The sequence below is a fragment of the Dreissena polymorpha genome, chromosome 3 (assembly GCF_020536995.1).
Source record: "Dreissena polymorpha isolate Duluth1 chromosome 3, UMN_Dpol_1.0, whole genome shotgun sequence".
NCBI lineage: Eukaryota > Metazoa > Mollusca > Bivalvia > Myida > Dreissenidae > Dreissena > Dreissena polymorpha.
Genome location: NC_068357.1, coordinates 103,579,936 through 103,593,037, shown reverse-complemented (window position 1 = coordinate 103,593,037; position 13,102 = coordinate 103,579,936). Strand labels below are relative to the sequence as shown.

At 36.5% G+C, this 13,102-nt stretch overlaps 1 protein-coding gene across 2 annotated transcripts in view; it reads left to right on the top strand.

Annotated features, from left to right (window-relative positions):
- Positions 1 to 13,102, top strand: part of LOC127872890 (pyruvate carboxylase, mitochondrial-like) — a 154,746-nt gene that overhangs the window by 99,479 nt on the left and 42,165 nt on the right. For both annotated transcript variants that reach the window (XM_052416378.1, XM_052416377.1), the window contains exons 15-16: positions 4,770 to 5,019; positions 7,635 to 7,763. In XM_052416378.1, coding sequence (XP_052272338.1) covers positions 4,770 to 5,019; positions 7,635 to 7,763 — 379 coding nt within the window. The remainder of the gene's footprint in view (positions 1 to 4,769; positions 5,020 to 7,634; positions 7,764 to 13,102) is intronic.

Here is a 13,102-nt window from a genome sequence, read left to right as displayed (position 1 = left end):
CATCCTGTATAACATCCTTAGATGCTGAGATGCTTATATAATGATCTCAAAGCTTCACTACAATTTGTGAACAAAATGAACTTCCATTTTCTTTTGCTGATTGTGCTCATTATTTAATTGCTGTCCTCTATTTGTTGCAATGGGAAGCAAATGTCTATTGTAAAAAGCATAAACAAACACAAAAAATGCCTAATAACGCATATATTTATATATTGGCAAAAACAACAAACTTCCTTTTTACAAAACAACGCTAATAACCCTTGCTTTACACGACTTCTACTCTGGTGAGCGACCCAAGGCCACCATGGCCCTCTTGTTTAAGATTAGGCATAAGGCTATGCACATTACCATTTTCCATTGTTGATGGTCTGTATTAATGGTTACTTTGTCATTTGCAAGTAAAATTTTAAATAAATGACATGCTTTTTTAGCTCACCTGAGCACAATGTGCTCATGGTGAGCTTTTGTGATCACCTTTTGTCCATTGTTTGTCGTTCGTCATCTGTCATCAACATTTTGCCTTGTTAACACTCTTTAGGCCACATTTATTGTCTGATCTTCATGAAAGAACATGGTCAGATAATTTGTCCCAATGATATCTTGGTCGACTTCGAAACTGGTCATGTGAGGTCAAAAACTAGGTCACTAGGTCAAATTAAAGAAAAAACTTGTTAACACTCTAGAAGTCACATGTATTATCCAATCTTCATGAAACTTTGTCAGAACATTTGTCCCCATAATATCTCAGCTGAGTTTCAAAATGGTTTCGGTCAGTTAAAAAACATGGCCGCCAGGGGGTTGCACAGTTTTCCTAATATGGCTAAAGTAAATCCTTGTTAACACTCTTGAAGTCTTTTTTTTAGCTCACCTGATTGCTCAGGTGAGCTTTTGTGACCGGTCTTTGTCCGTCGTCCCTCCATCCGTCCGTCCGTTAACATTTGTTCGTAAACACTCTAGAGGCCACATTTATTGTCCGATCTTCATGAAACTTGGTCAGAAGCTTCGTCCCAATGATATCTCGGTCAAGTTCGAAACTGGGTCGTGCCAGGTCAAAAACTAGGTCACTAGGTCGAAAAAAAGAAAAAACTTGTAAACACTGTAAAAGTCACATGTCATGCCCAATCTTCATGTAACTTTGTCAAAATGTTTGTCTTAATGATATGTTGGTTGAGTTTAAAAGTGGTTCCGGTCTGTTAAAAAACATGGCCGCCAGTGGGCGGGGCAGTTTTCCTTATTTGGCTATAGAGAAACCTTGTAAACACTCTAGAAGTCACAATTTTTGCCCAATCATCATGAAAGTTGGTCAAAAACAATGGTTTTATTGATTTCTCGGACAAGTTCGAAAATGGTCCAGATCGGTGAAAAAACATGGCCGCCAGTGGGCGGGGCATTTTTCTCTATATGTATATAGTGAAAACATGTGAACACTGTAGAATGCACATTTTTGGCCCAATTTTCATGATATTTTGTCAGAACTTTTGTTTCCTAGATACGTGAGTTATGTTTGAAAATGGTTCCGGTCTGTTTAAAAACATGGTTGCCAGGGGGACTGGGCAGTTTTCTTTATATTTATATAGTAAAAAGGCTTGCAAACAATTATGAATTAAGGTCATGTAACATGCGAGACAACTCTTCTAAATATTGCATTTAAGTTTACAGTAGTTACTCCCCTTTGATTATTAATGTTTTCATAATAATACAGTGTAGTTGTGTTTCATTTATGTGTTAATTGTTATTCGAGGTTGGATGTTTTTATGCCCCCTTTCGAAGAAAGGGGGGAAAATAGTGATCGGACTGTCCGTCTGTCTAACCATCTGTCCATCTTTCCGTCACACTTTGCATTTAGGTTTCCAAAAATGCTCATAACTTCTATGTCCCTTGAGATATAACCTTCATATTTGGTATGCATGTGTATTTGGACAAGGCCTTTCCATACGCAAAAAGTTTTTTAGCCCTGTGACCTTGGCCTTGAACTTAGGGTCCGCGTTTAGGTTTCAAATTCTGTGTTTAGGTTTCAAAAAATGCTCATAACTTCTATGTCCCTTGAGATATAACCTTCATATTTGGTATGCATGTGTATATGGACAAGGCCTTTCCAAACGCACAAATTTTTTTACCCCTGTGACCTTGACGTTGAACTTAGGGTCCGCGTTTAGGTTTCGAAATCTGCGTTAAGGTTTCGAAATATGCTCATAACTTCTATGTCCCTTGAGATATAACCTTCATATTTGGTATGCATGTGTATATGGACAAGGCCTTTCCATACTCACACAATTTTTAACCCCTGTGACCTTTACGTTGAACTTAGGGTCCGCGTTTAAATCGAAATCTGTGTTTAGGTTTAGAAAAATGCGTTTAGGTTTCGAAAAATGCTCATAACTTCTATGTCCCTTGAGATATAACCTTCATATTTGGTATGCATGTGTATATGGACAAGGCCTTTCCATGCGCACAAATTTTTTTTTCCCTGTGACCTTGACCTTGAACTTAGGGTCCGTGTTTAGGTTTTAAAATCTGCATTTAGGTTTCGAAAAATGCTCATAACTTCTATGTCCCTTGAGATATAACCTTCATATTTGGTATGCATGTGTATATGGACAAGGCCTTTCCATACGCACAAATTTTTTTACCCCTGTGACCTTGACGTTGAACTTAGGGTCCGCGTTTAGGTTTCGAAAAATGCTATAACTTCTATCAAAGCGTTTATAGGGGGCATATGTCATCCTATGGTGACAGCTCTTGTTTTTAGCTCACCTGATTGTTCAGGTGAGCTTTTGTGAATGGTCTTTGTCCGTCGTCCATCCATCCGTCCACATTTGTTCGTAAACACTCTAGAGGCCACATGTATTGTCCGATCTTCATGAACCTTGGTCAGAAGATTTGTCCCAAGGATATCTCGATCGAGTTTAAAACTGGGTCATGCTGGGTCAAAAACTAGGTAAAAAAAAAAGAAAATGCTTGTAAACACTGTAGAAGTCACATTTAATGCCTAATCTTCATGTAACTTTGTCTATATGTCTTTCTTAATGATATGTTGGTTGAGTTCAAAAGTGGTTCCGGTCCATTGAAAAACATGGCCGCCAGTGGGCGGTGCAGTTTTCCTTGTATGGCTATAGAGAAACCTTGTAAACACTCTAGAAGACACAATTTTGGCCCAATCATCATGAAAGTTAATCAAAACATTGGTTTTATTGATATGTCGGACGAGTTCGAAAATGGTCCAGATCGGTGAAAAAACATGGCCGCCAGATGGCGGGGCATTTTTCTCTTTATGTATATAGTGAAAACATGTGAACACTCTAGAAGTCACATTTTTTTGCCCAATTTTCATGAAATTTGGTCAGAACATTTGTTTCCTTGATACAAGAGTTGAGTTGGAAAATGGTTCGGTCAGTTGAAAACATGGCTGCGGGGGGGGGGGGGGGGGGGGGGGGGGGGGGTAGATGGGGGGGGGGGGGGCAGTTTTCTTATATTTATATAGTAAAAAAAAGCTTGTGAACACTCTAGAAGTCACATTTTTTGCCCAATCATCATGAAACTTGGTGAATAAATATGTTTTATATATATCTCAGATGAGTTTGCAAATGGTCCCGATGGGTCAATAAGCATGGCTGCCATGGGTTTGGGCAGTTTTCCTTTTGTGACTATATAGAGAGAAAGCTTGTGATCGAACATTATAGAAGTCACATTTTTTTCCTTATCATCGTGAAACTTAGTCAATACATTGGTTTTATTGATTTCTTGGACAAGTTGGAAAATGGCTCAGATCGGTGAAACACACTTTTTAGCTCAGGTGAGGTTTTAGGATTGGTCTTTGTCCGCTGTCTGTCCGTCCACATTTGGTTTGTTCTTGCAAAAACAAGTTGTAAATATATAAGTCATCCTCTATAACATCCAAAGATGCTGAGATGCTCATCTCAAATTCTCAAAGTTGGACATGTGGAAAAATGTACTTCCATTTTCTTTTGCTGATATACATTATTAAATTACTGTCCTCATATTACTTTTATCCAAAATATAGCTTTGTCACAATGGGTAACAAATGCCTATTTAAAAAAACATAAATACACACAAAACTACCTATAAGGCATATATATAGATATCTGCCAAAACAACAAACCCTTTCTTTTCACAAAACAACGTTAACAACCCCTGCTAAACATTTATGCTACTCAGGTGAACGACCCAGGGCAACCATGGCCCTCTTGTTTTAAATTAAGGAACGTGTTTGCATGATATTTTTCCTGAATTCAAAAGTAGATGTCACACTTAGGTCAAAAATGGCCATAATAGAGCTTTTCTGGAGACAAACTTTGTAATCAATAAGAAGTTTTCTTTATATGGCATTAAAACATAATTTTGACCCTTGAAGCCATATTTTTTGTTCAATCTCCTTTAAATTTCTCATAATGTTTTCTTATAATGATATATAAATGGAGTTCAAAAATGGGTCCAGTCTGTTGAAAAATATGGCTTACACAGGATGTGATAGTTTAGTTGTAAGTTTGGCTAAAGTGCATCCTTTGAATACAGGTTGAAGTTGCTACTTTCTGGATAAGATTACAACCATTAAAGAGATACTATGATTGTGTGACATTGAAGTTATTTTTTATGAATTTCAATAAATTAGTTTGTTTTTAGTCCATCAGTATAAGCACTTAACTTCAAACATGTGCTGACATATTGTAACATTCGTTCACAATTTAATTGCTATATTTAAGTGTGGTTTGCCACACTTAGTCATCTTGCAAATATGTGTTTCTTTTCAGGATATGTCTGGTATCTTGAAACCTAGAGCTGCAACTCTCTTGGTCAGTGCCATTCGTGACAAATTCCCAGACATGCCTATACATGTTCACACCCATGACACAGCAGGAGCAGGTGTTGCATCTATGCTGGCATGCTATGCTGCTGGGGCTGATGTTGTTGATGTGGCCTGTGACTCCATGTCTGGGATGACCTCCCAACCAAGCATGGGTGCAGTGGTAGCTGCTCTTGAAAAAACAGAACATGATACTGGTGAAAAATCATACTTTATTATGGCATTTTATAAAAAAAATGTTTCATCTTACCAACTTGACGAAACCAGCTTACCAAGCTTATCACACAGTCTCTTGTTTCTAATTATTAACATGAATACATTTATGATAAAGAGCATGGCTTATCAAAGATGACTGATTATATATCTTCTAACCCCTTTACGCATTTAGGAGCTAATTCTTTCCATGTAGTCATAAAAAAGGCTACATGATTTGCGACTTTGAGGTTATTTTGGGTGGATATTGTCTGATTTTATATTCCAACTTAAAAATCGTTACTATTCTCTCACAACCCATTTGACAGACACAAAATTCTTACAGGACTTGCGGTCCGATAGCTTATAAAATTGAACAAACCTCACCAGATTTTACCGCACCTCGTTCTTCGTTAACAAAACAATAGCAATACCTTTTAAAGAGTTTAATTTTTTTATATGACGTTCCCAATGTATAGAAATTCAAAATACATTTAAATAGCAACTTTATTTAAACCTGTTCTTTGAAAACGTATGGAAAAAAAAAAACTAAGTTAAAAAAGCAGAAAACTTTGTGCTTTTTTTTTAGCCCACCTGAGCACAATGTGCTCATGGTGAGCTTTTGTGATCGCCTTTTGTCCCTCGTGCGTCGTACGGCGTCAACATTTGCCTTGTTAACACTCTATAGGCCACATTTATTGTCCAATCTTCATGAAATTTGATCAGGAGATTCGTCTCAATAATATCTTGGATGAGTTCAAAAAAATTTACGTTTGCTTGAAAAACATGGCTGCCAAGGGGCGGGGCATTTGTCCTTATATGGCTATATATGGCTATAGTAAAATCTTGTCAACACTCTAGAGGCCACATTTATTGTCCCATCTTCATGAAACCTGGTCAGAAGATTCATCCCAATAATATCTTGAACAAGTATAAAAATGATGCCGGTTGGTTGAAAAACATGGCCACCAGGGGGCGGGGCATTTTTCCTTATATGGCTATAGTAAAACCTTGTAAACACTCTAGAGGCCACATTTATTTTCCGATCTTCATGAAACTTAGAAGATTTGTCCCAATGATATCTTGGATGAGTTCGAAAATGGTTTCGATTGTTTTAAAAACATGGCCACCAGGGGGCGGGGCATTTTTCCTAATATGGCTATATATTGCTTGAGTAAAACCTTATTAACACTCTCGAGGCAACATTTATTGTCCGATCATCATGAAACTTGGTCAGACGATTTGACCCAATGATATCTTGGATGAGTTCGAAAATGGTTGCGGTTGGTGGAAAAACATGGCCGCCAAGGTGGCTAGGCATTTTTCCTTATATAGCTATAGTAAAACCTTGTTAACACTCTAGAAGCCATAATTATTGTCCGATCATCATGAAACGTAGTCAGAAGATTTGTCCCAATGATATCTTTGACAAGTTTGAAAATGGTTCCAGTTGCTTGAAAAATATGGCCACCAGGGGGCTGGGCATTTTTTCTTATATGGCTTCATGAATCTTCATGAAACTTTGTCAGAATATTTGTTTAAATGATATCTTGGATGTGTATGAAAATGGTTTTGGTCTGTAGAAAAACGCTGCTGCCAGAGTGTTCACTAGCCATGAAAGTTGGTAAGAACATTTTGTTCTTATGACATCTTGGCCTGCACAGAACAGGTTAGTTCCTTTGAATCTCAGGTGAGCAGTTTTGGGCCTTCAGGCCCTCTTGTTCATACATTACAAGTAATTTAAAACACTAATATAAAACACCAGTAGTCTAAGAATTGGTTATCAACAAAAGATGGCGACGTCTGTGCAGAAACGGGTATTTTAAACTTTTTTATACCCTATATTACTATTGTTATACCCTATATTACTATTGTTATACCCTATATTACTATTGTTAAACCCTATATTACTATTGTTATACCCTATATTACTATTGTTATACCCTATATTACTATTGTTATACCCTATATTACTATTGTTATACCCTATATTACTATTGTTAAATTTTAAAATGTCGCTCGCTTTCCAGTCATATTATTTAGAAAGTGATAAGAGTTTATTTTGTATTAATATTCAATTATAACTTGACATTAATCGCGACAAATTTCCTTAGCGGAAGCTGTAATTTTGTGATCTAATCTTTTAATAAAGACAAGTTATACCATTTTGATCGCACACAAGAAAAAGTTTTACTAGAAGATCAAACAATTAAAATTGCACAGAATGTTCACATCTTTAAATCTATGTCGATGCAATATGAGTGAGTATTAAACACTGTTAGCTATTGCTCTAGTTTGCATTTTTGTCCCCTACCGGCTCTGTCTGTCTGTCTGGCAGTCTGTCAGTCAGTCACACTTTTCTGGATCCTGCGATAACTTTAAAAGTTCTTAATATTTTTTCATGAAACTTGAAACATGGATAGATGGCATTATGGAGATTATGCACGTCATTTCATTTTGTTCCTACGCAAAAAATTATGGTTGCTATGGCAACAAATATATAAGAAAATAAATAAATCTGACAATGGTGGAATTTCTGACAATTGTGGAGCCGGTAGGGGACATATATTGCTTGGCATGGTCTTGTTTATTATAAATTTAATTCTCTGCATAATGTTAGGTATTCGTCTGGATGATGTGTCTGCCTACTCGGCGTACTGGGAACAAGCCAGAAATCAGTATGCACCCTTTGAATGCTGCGTCACAATGAAGAGTGGCAATGCAGACACTTACAGAAATGAAATACCTGGTACTGCTTTTATGCTCACATGAGCACAAGTTTCTCATGAAGAGCTTTTGTGATCACTTTTCTCAGTAGTTCGCCCTGAATCATGTGTCATGTGCCATTAACAAGAAATAAACAAAACTAAATATTTATCAAATTATATTATCAAGATACAAAAAGATAATTGTTTCATACAAAATTTGCTCTGTAACCTTTTTACAAGTCCTTGGAAAGCACACACACACATATCTGGCGGTTTCAGGAAAGCACACACACACATATCTGGCGGTTTCAGGATAGCACACACACACATATCTGGCGGTTTCAGGAAAGCACACACACGCATATCTGGCGGTTTCAGGCAAGCACACACACACATATCTGGCAGTTTCAGGAAAGCACACACACGCATATCTGGCAGTTTCAGGCAAGCACACACACACACATCTGGCAGTTTCAGGAAAGCACACACACACACATCTGGAAGTTTCAGGAAAGCACACACACGCATATCTGGCGGTTTCAGGCAAGCACACACACACACACATCTGGCAGTTTCAGGCAAGCACACACACACATATCTGGCAGTTTCATTATTATTATTATTATTATACCGGATTTATATAGCGCCCTTTTCATGCAAGAGTGCACGTTCAAAGGCGCTTTACATAAGAACATTTGACATATCACAGATACGAATACATTTTGCAACACTGTTTCAAAAGAAATCGATCAAAACTACTCAATTATACTATAAAACTACTCTATTATACTATAAGTACTACGTAAAAACATGCACAGTAACCATAGATTAGAAAGATCAACAAGACACTATAAAACTACCCTATGTGTATAGCTATAAGACAATAAATGATACAATAAAATCTAAAACTTAAACAATAAGTACTACGTAAAACAACAAAAAATAATTATGCTTCCTTTAAAAGGGTTAATTCAAGTTCATAATGATTGAGATTTTATGTAATGAATTGAATAAACCACTCCTTATATTGCATAAGATTGAAGGAAGAGGTTATTTTTCCGTGCCTTTTTGAATGAATTCAGTGTTGAAGAACCTCGAATGTTTGATGGAAGTGAGTTCCAGAGTTTGGGAGCAGCGTACATGAAACTTCGCTCTCCGTATGAAACGGATTTAATCTTCGTTGGAATCACTAATGAAGTCGCTTCGTTCTTTGATCTTAAGTTTCGCCTTGGTTCGTAGACTTCAAGTAGGTTTTTCAGATATACAGGCGATTGTACATTTAAGGCTTTGAACGCATTGGTAAGTATTTTGAAGTGGATTCTTTTTTCTACTGGGAGCCAGTGTAATTCTTTTAGGATCGGTGTTATGTGACTATAGCTGGATGTTCCTGTGATAACATGCGCCGCAGTGTTTAAAACATTTTGTAGTTTCTTGATAGCTGACGTTTGTGTTCCATACAGCAGTGCATTGCAATAGTCTAGCCGAGACGTGACAAGTGAATTGACCAATGATTTTGTGGCATTTGGTGTAAGATATTGCCTGATGTGACCTATTTGCCTAATCTGACCGAAACATGATCTACTTATAGCATTAATATGGTGTTCCATGTTCATTCTTGAATCAAACCAAGCACCGAGATTTCGTACATATTGCAATGGTTTAATTGTCGAGTCCCCTACTTTAATAGTTACCCCATCTGCGTACTTGGCGTTGTTTTGACTTGAAAATAATATGACCTCGGTTTTGTCGGTGTTAAGTTTGAGCATATTTGTATTCATCCACGAGATGATATCGTGGAGGCACTTTTCAACTCGATTAAGTGTTTTGCCTTGGGCTGCTCATTCGGTGGGTTCTAAGGAAAGGTAGAGCTGTGAGCATATTTGGCGGTTTAAGGCAAGCACACACACACATATCTGGCAGTTTCAGGAAAGCACACACACGCATATCTGGCGGTTTCAGGCAAGCACACACACACACATACCTTGCGGTTTCAGAGCAAATAATGTATGAAAGAATAATATTTTTATTACCTTCAAATATGCACAGTGAATAGAGCATTAAATAGTCATATTTTAAATTTTGTAAAAACACTATCTATGCTGGATACATGGCTTCCCTAGCATGACTGAATCAAGAGCATAAACTTTTGTCCATCCAGTTACACAGCGGTAATATATTTTTCTTAAAATACAACATTGTGTGTTTTTAGCTCATCTTAGCACAATGTGCTCATAGTGAGCTTTTGTGATCGCCTTTTGTCTTGTGCGGCATCAACATTTGCCTTGTTAACACTCTATAGAGGCCACATTTATTGTCCGATCTTCATGAAATTTGGTCAGAAGATTCGTCTCAATGATATCTTGGACAAATTCAGAATGGTCACAGTTGCTTGAAAAACATGGCCCCCAGGGGGCGGAGCATTTTTCCTTATATGGCTATAAATGGATATAGTAAAACCTTCTTAACACTCCAAAATCCACATTTATTGTCAAATCTTCATAGAACTTGGTCAGAAGATTTGTGCCAATGATATGTTGGACGAGTTTGAAAAGATTCCAGTTGGTTGAAAAACATGGCCGGCATTGGGCGGAGCATTTTTCCTTAAATCGCATTAGGAAAACCTTGTTAACACTCTAGAGGCCACATTTATTGTCTGATCATTAAATGTTGTCAGACGATTTTTCCCAATCTTATCTTGCACGAGTTCATACATTGGTACAGTTGGTTGAAAAACCTGGCAACTTCGGGCGGGAATTTCTTAAATGGCTATTGTAAAACCTTGTTAACACTCTAGAGACCACATTTATTGTCCAATCTTCATGAAACTTGGTCAGAAGATTTATCCCAATGATATATTGGATGAATTTAAAAATGGTTCTGGTTGGTTGAAAAACATGTTCATAATGGGGCAGGGAATTTTTAATCAAGTTTTCAGAAGGAAAAACGGTTATTGGATTGGCGAATGTCGGCGGGCGGGCGGAATAAGCTTGTCTGGGCCATTATTAGGTCGTTCATTTTCCTAATATGGCTATTGTAAAACCTTGTTAAACCCTAGAAGCCAAATTTATGGTCTAATCTTAATGAAACAGAACATACGTCCCAATGACAAGTTTGAAAATGGTTCTGATCTATTGAAAAACATGGCCACCAGGAGGTGGGGCATTTTTCCTTATATGGCTATAGTAAAAACCTTAATAACACTCTAGAGGCCACATTTTGCGTCTGATCTTAATGAAACTCGGTCATAAGATTTATCCCAATGATATCTTAGATGAGTTTGAAAATGGTTTTGGTTGGTTGAAAAACATTGCAGTTAGGGGGCGGGGCATTTTTTCTAATATGGCTAGCGTTAAAACTTGTTAGCACTGTAAAGGTCACATTTATTGTATAATCTTTGTGAAACTTGGTCAGAAAGTTTATTCGTAATGTAACAAGTTAGTTGTTACAGAACTCTAGCCATAACTCTTAACTTCTTATATTGTCTTTTATATATCTCATATTGTATTTTTACTTAGTAGTTGTTAAATGATTAATTATAGCTTATGTTTATATTGCAAATGCAATATTATTATGTCTCAAATAATTTATTGTATGTTTACTTGGCCATTGCTCAAGTATCAATGTTAGGGCTAGTCTAAGCAATTTAAAAGTTAAAATGTGATTTTATTCACCAATAATTTACTGGGGAACTGTTGAAACTGTATTTATTTATTTATTGATGTGTTGTCATTTTGCAGTTTTTGCTTACGCTTTAGATAAGCATGACTCTGAAAAAGGTCACCCTTTATATATATTTAATATGTTTTTCTTATAGCCTAATGGCTAAATGAGATTGTTAATGTAAATGTATGTAATGCAATTTTTAGCAGTTTTCTCATGTCAACTTACTTGTCAAACGTCATTCGCATCCGCCATCTTGTTTGGAAGCTGTCATTGTCTATTTTGGAAATCTGCGTTTGATACCATATTTTTGTCTATGAAAAACCATATGTGGTGCCATTTTATTTATTAAATATTGTTCTTTCTAAATATCAAATGAACGCCACATTATAAATTGTAATTAATTGTAGTTTTGTATCAGAAGCTACATTTTTGCAGAAATATTCATTTTAGAAGGCCTAAGTCATTTTTGTAACCATTGTTTTCATTGATCCATATTTTGTAACGTGCTGCCCAATTGGCTGATACTCCCTATATAAAGGCAAGCGTCACAAGGCGGATTCATTCAAATTTCCAACTCTTAATCGACAACATCTAGTAAAAATAAGATCCTCTAATAAAATACAATAGTCAACTCAAACGTAAAATAAGAAACAAATCGTAACCATAACACAACTAAAAGAAAGGGTGAACCTTATGTATATTCATATGTGGACGTTATAGTTGTTTTGCCTGGTGAGCGAACAAGAAGAAATATAGTAACATTATCATCAACCTTATAGTCTTACATTTATTATTTATAATCCATACACGGAAACACGACTCACCATCCTGACGAGTCTATTACAGTACGACATCTTAAACAAGTTGGAAAATGTGTATGGTTGCTTGAAAAACATGTCAGCAATGGGGCAGGGATTTTTTAACCAGGTTTTCCGAAGGAAAAAACTGGTTATTAGATTGGTGAATGTCGGCAGGCGGGCGGAACAAGCTTGTCTGGGCCATAACTAGGTCATTCATTGTGAGATTTTAAAATCATTTGGCACATTTGTTCACCATCATTGGATGGAGTCATGCGAAAGAATTACATCGATATCTAAAACGTTAAGGTCACACTTTGAGTTCAAAGGTCAAAAATGGCCATAAATGATCTTGTCCGGGCAATAACTATGTTATTTATTGTGAGATTTTAAAATTACTTGGTACATTTGTTCACATCATTGGACGGTGTGCGTCATGCGAAAGAATTAAGTCGATATCTCCAAGGTCAAGGTCGCCACAACTAAAAATAGATTGAATTTGACACAAGGGGGGGGGGGGGGTAACTAGGAACAATCAGTAACAATGCACATTTTGAATTGTCTCCCTTTATCAGGCTTTTTTTAATCAAATTGAAAACCTGGTTTTGTAACAATTTTGTCCCTTGTTCCTTATATGTAGTGCTGCAACAATATGCCAAAAACCGTATTGCAATATATTGTCAGTTCAAAAACCCGTATTGCAATATATTGCAATAATATTGCTAACTTGTACCAGAATTATAACTCGCCAGCTAATCACCAAAACCAACTTAATTACATAAACATAACCTTTGTATTGTATGTTTTGGTTCTAGTTATATCCTATTGTGGATGTTTAAAGGCCGGTTGTGTAACTTATCAGAATGCTGTTACATAAACAATTTTTTATCATTATTACTTCAGTTTATAATAACATCAAT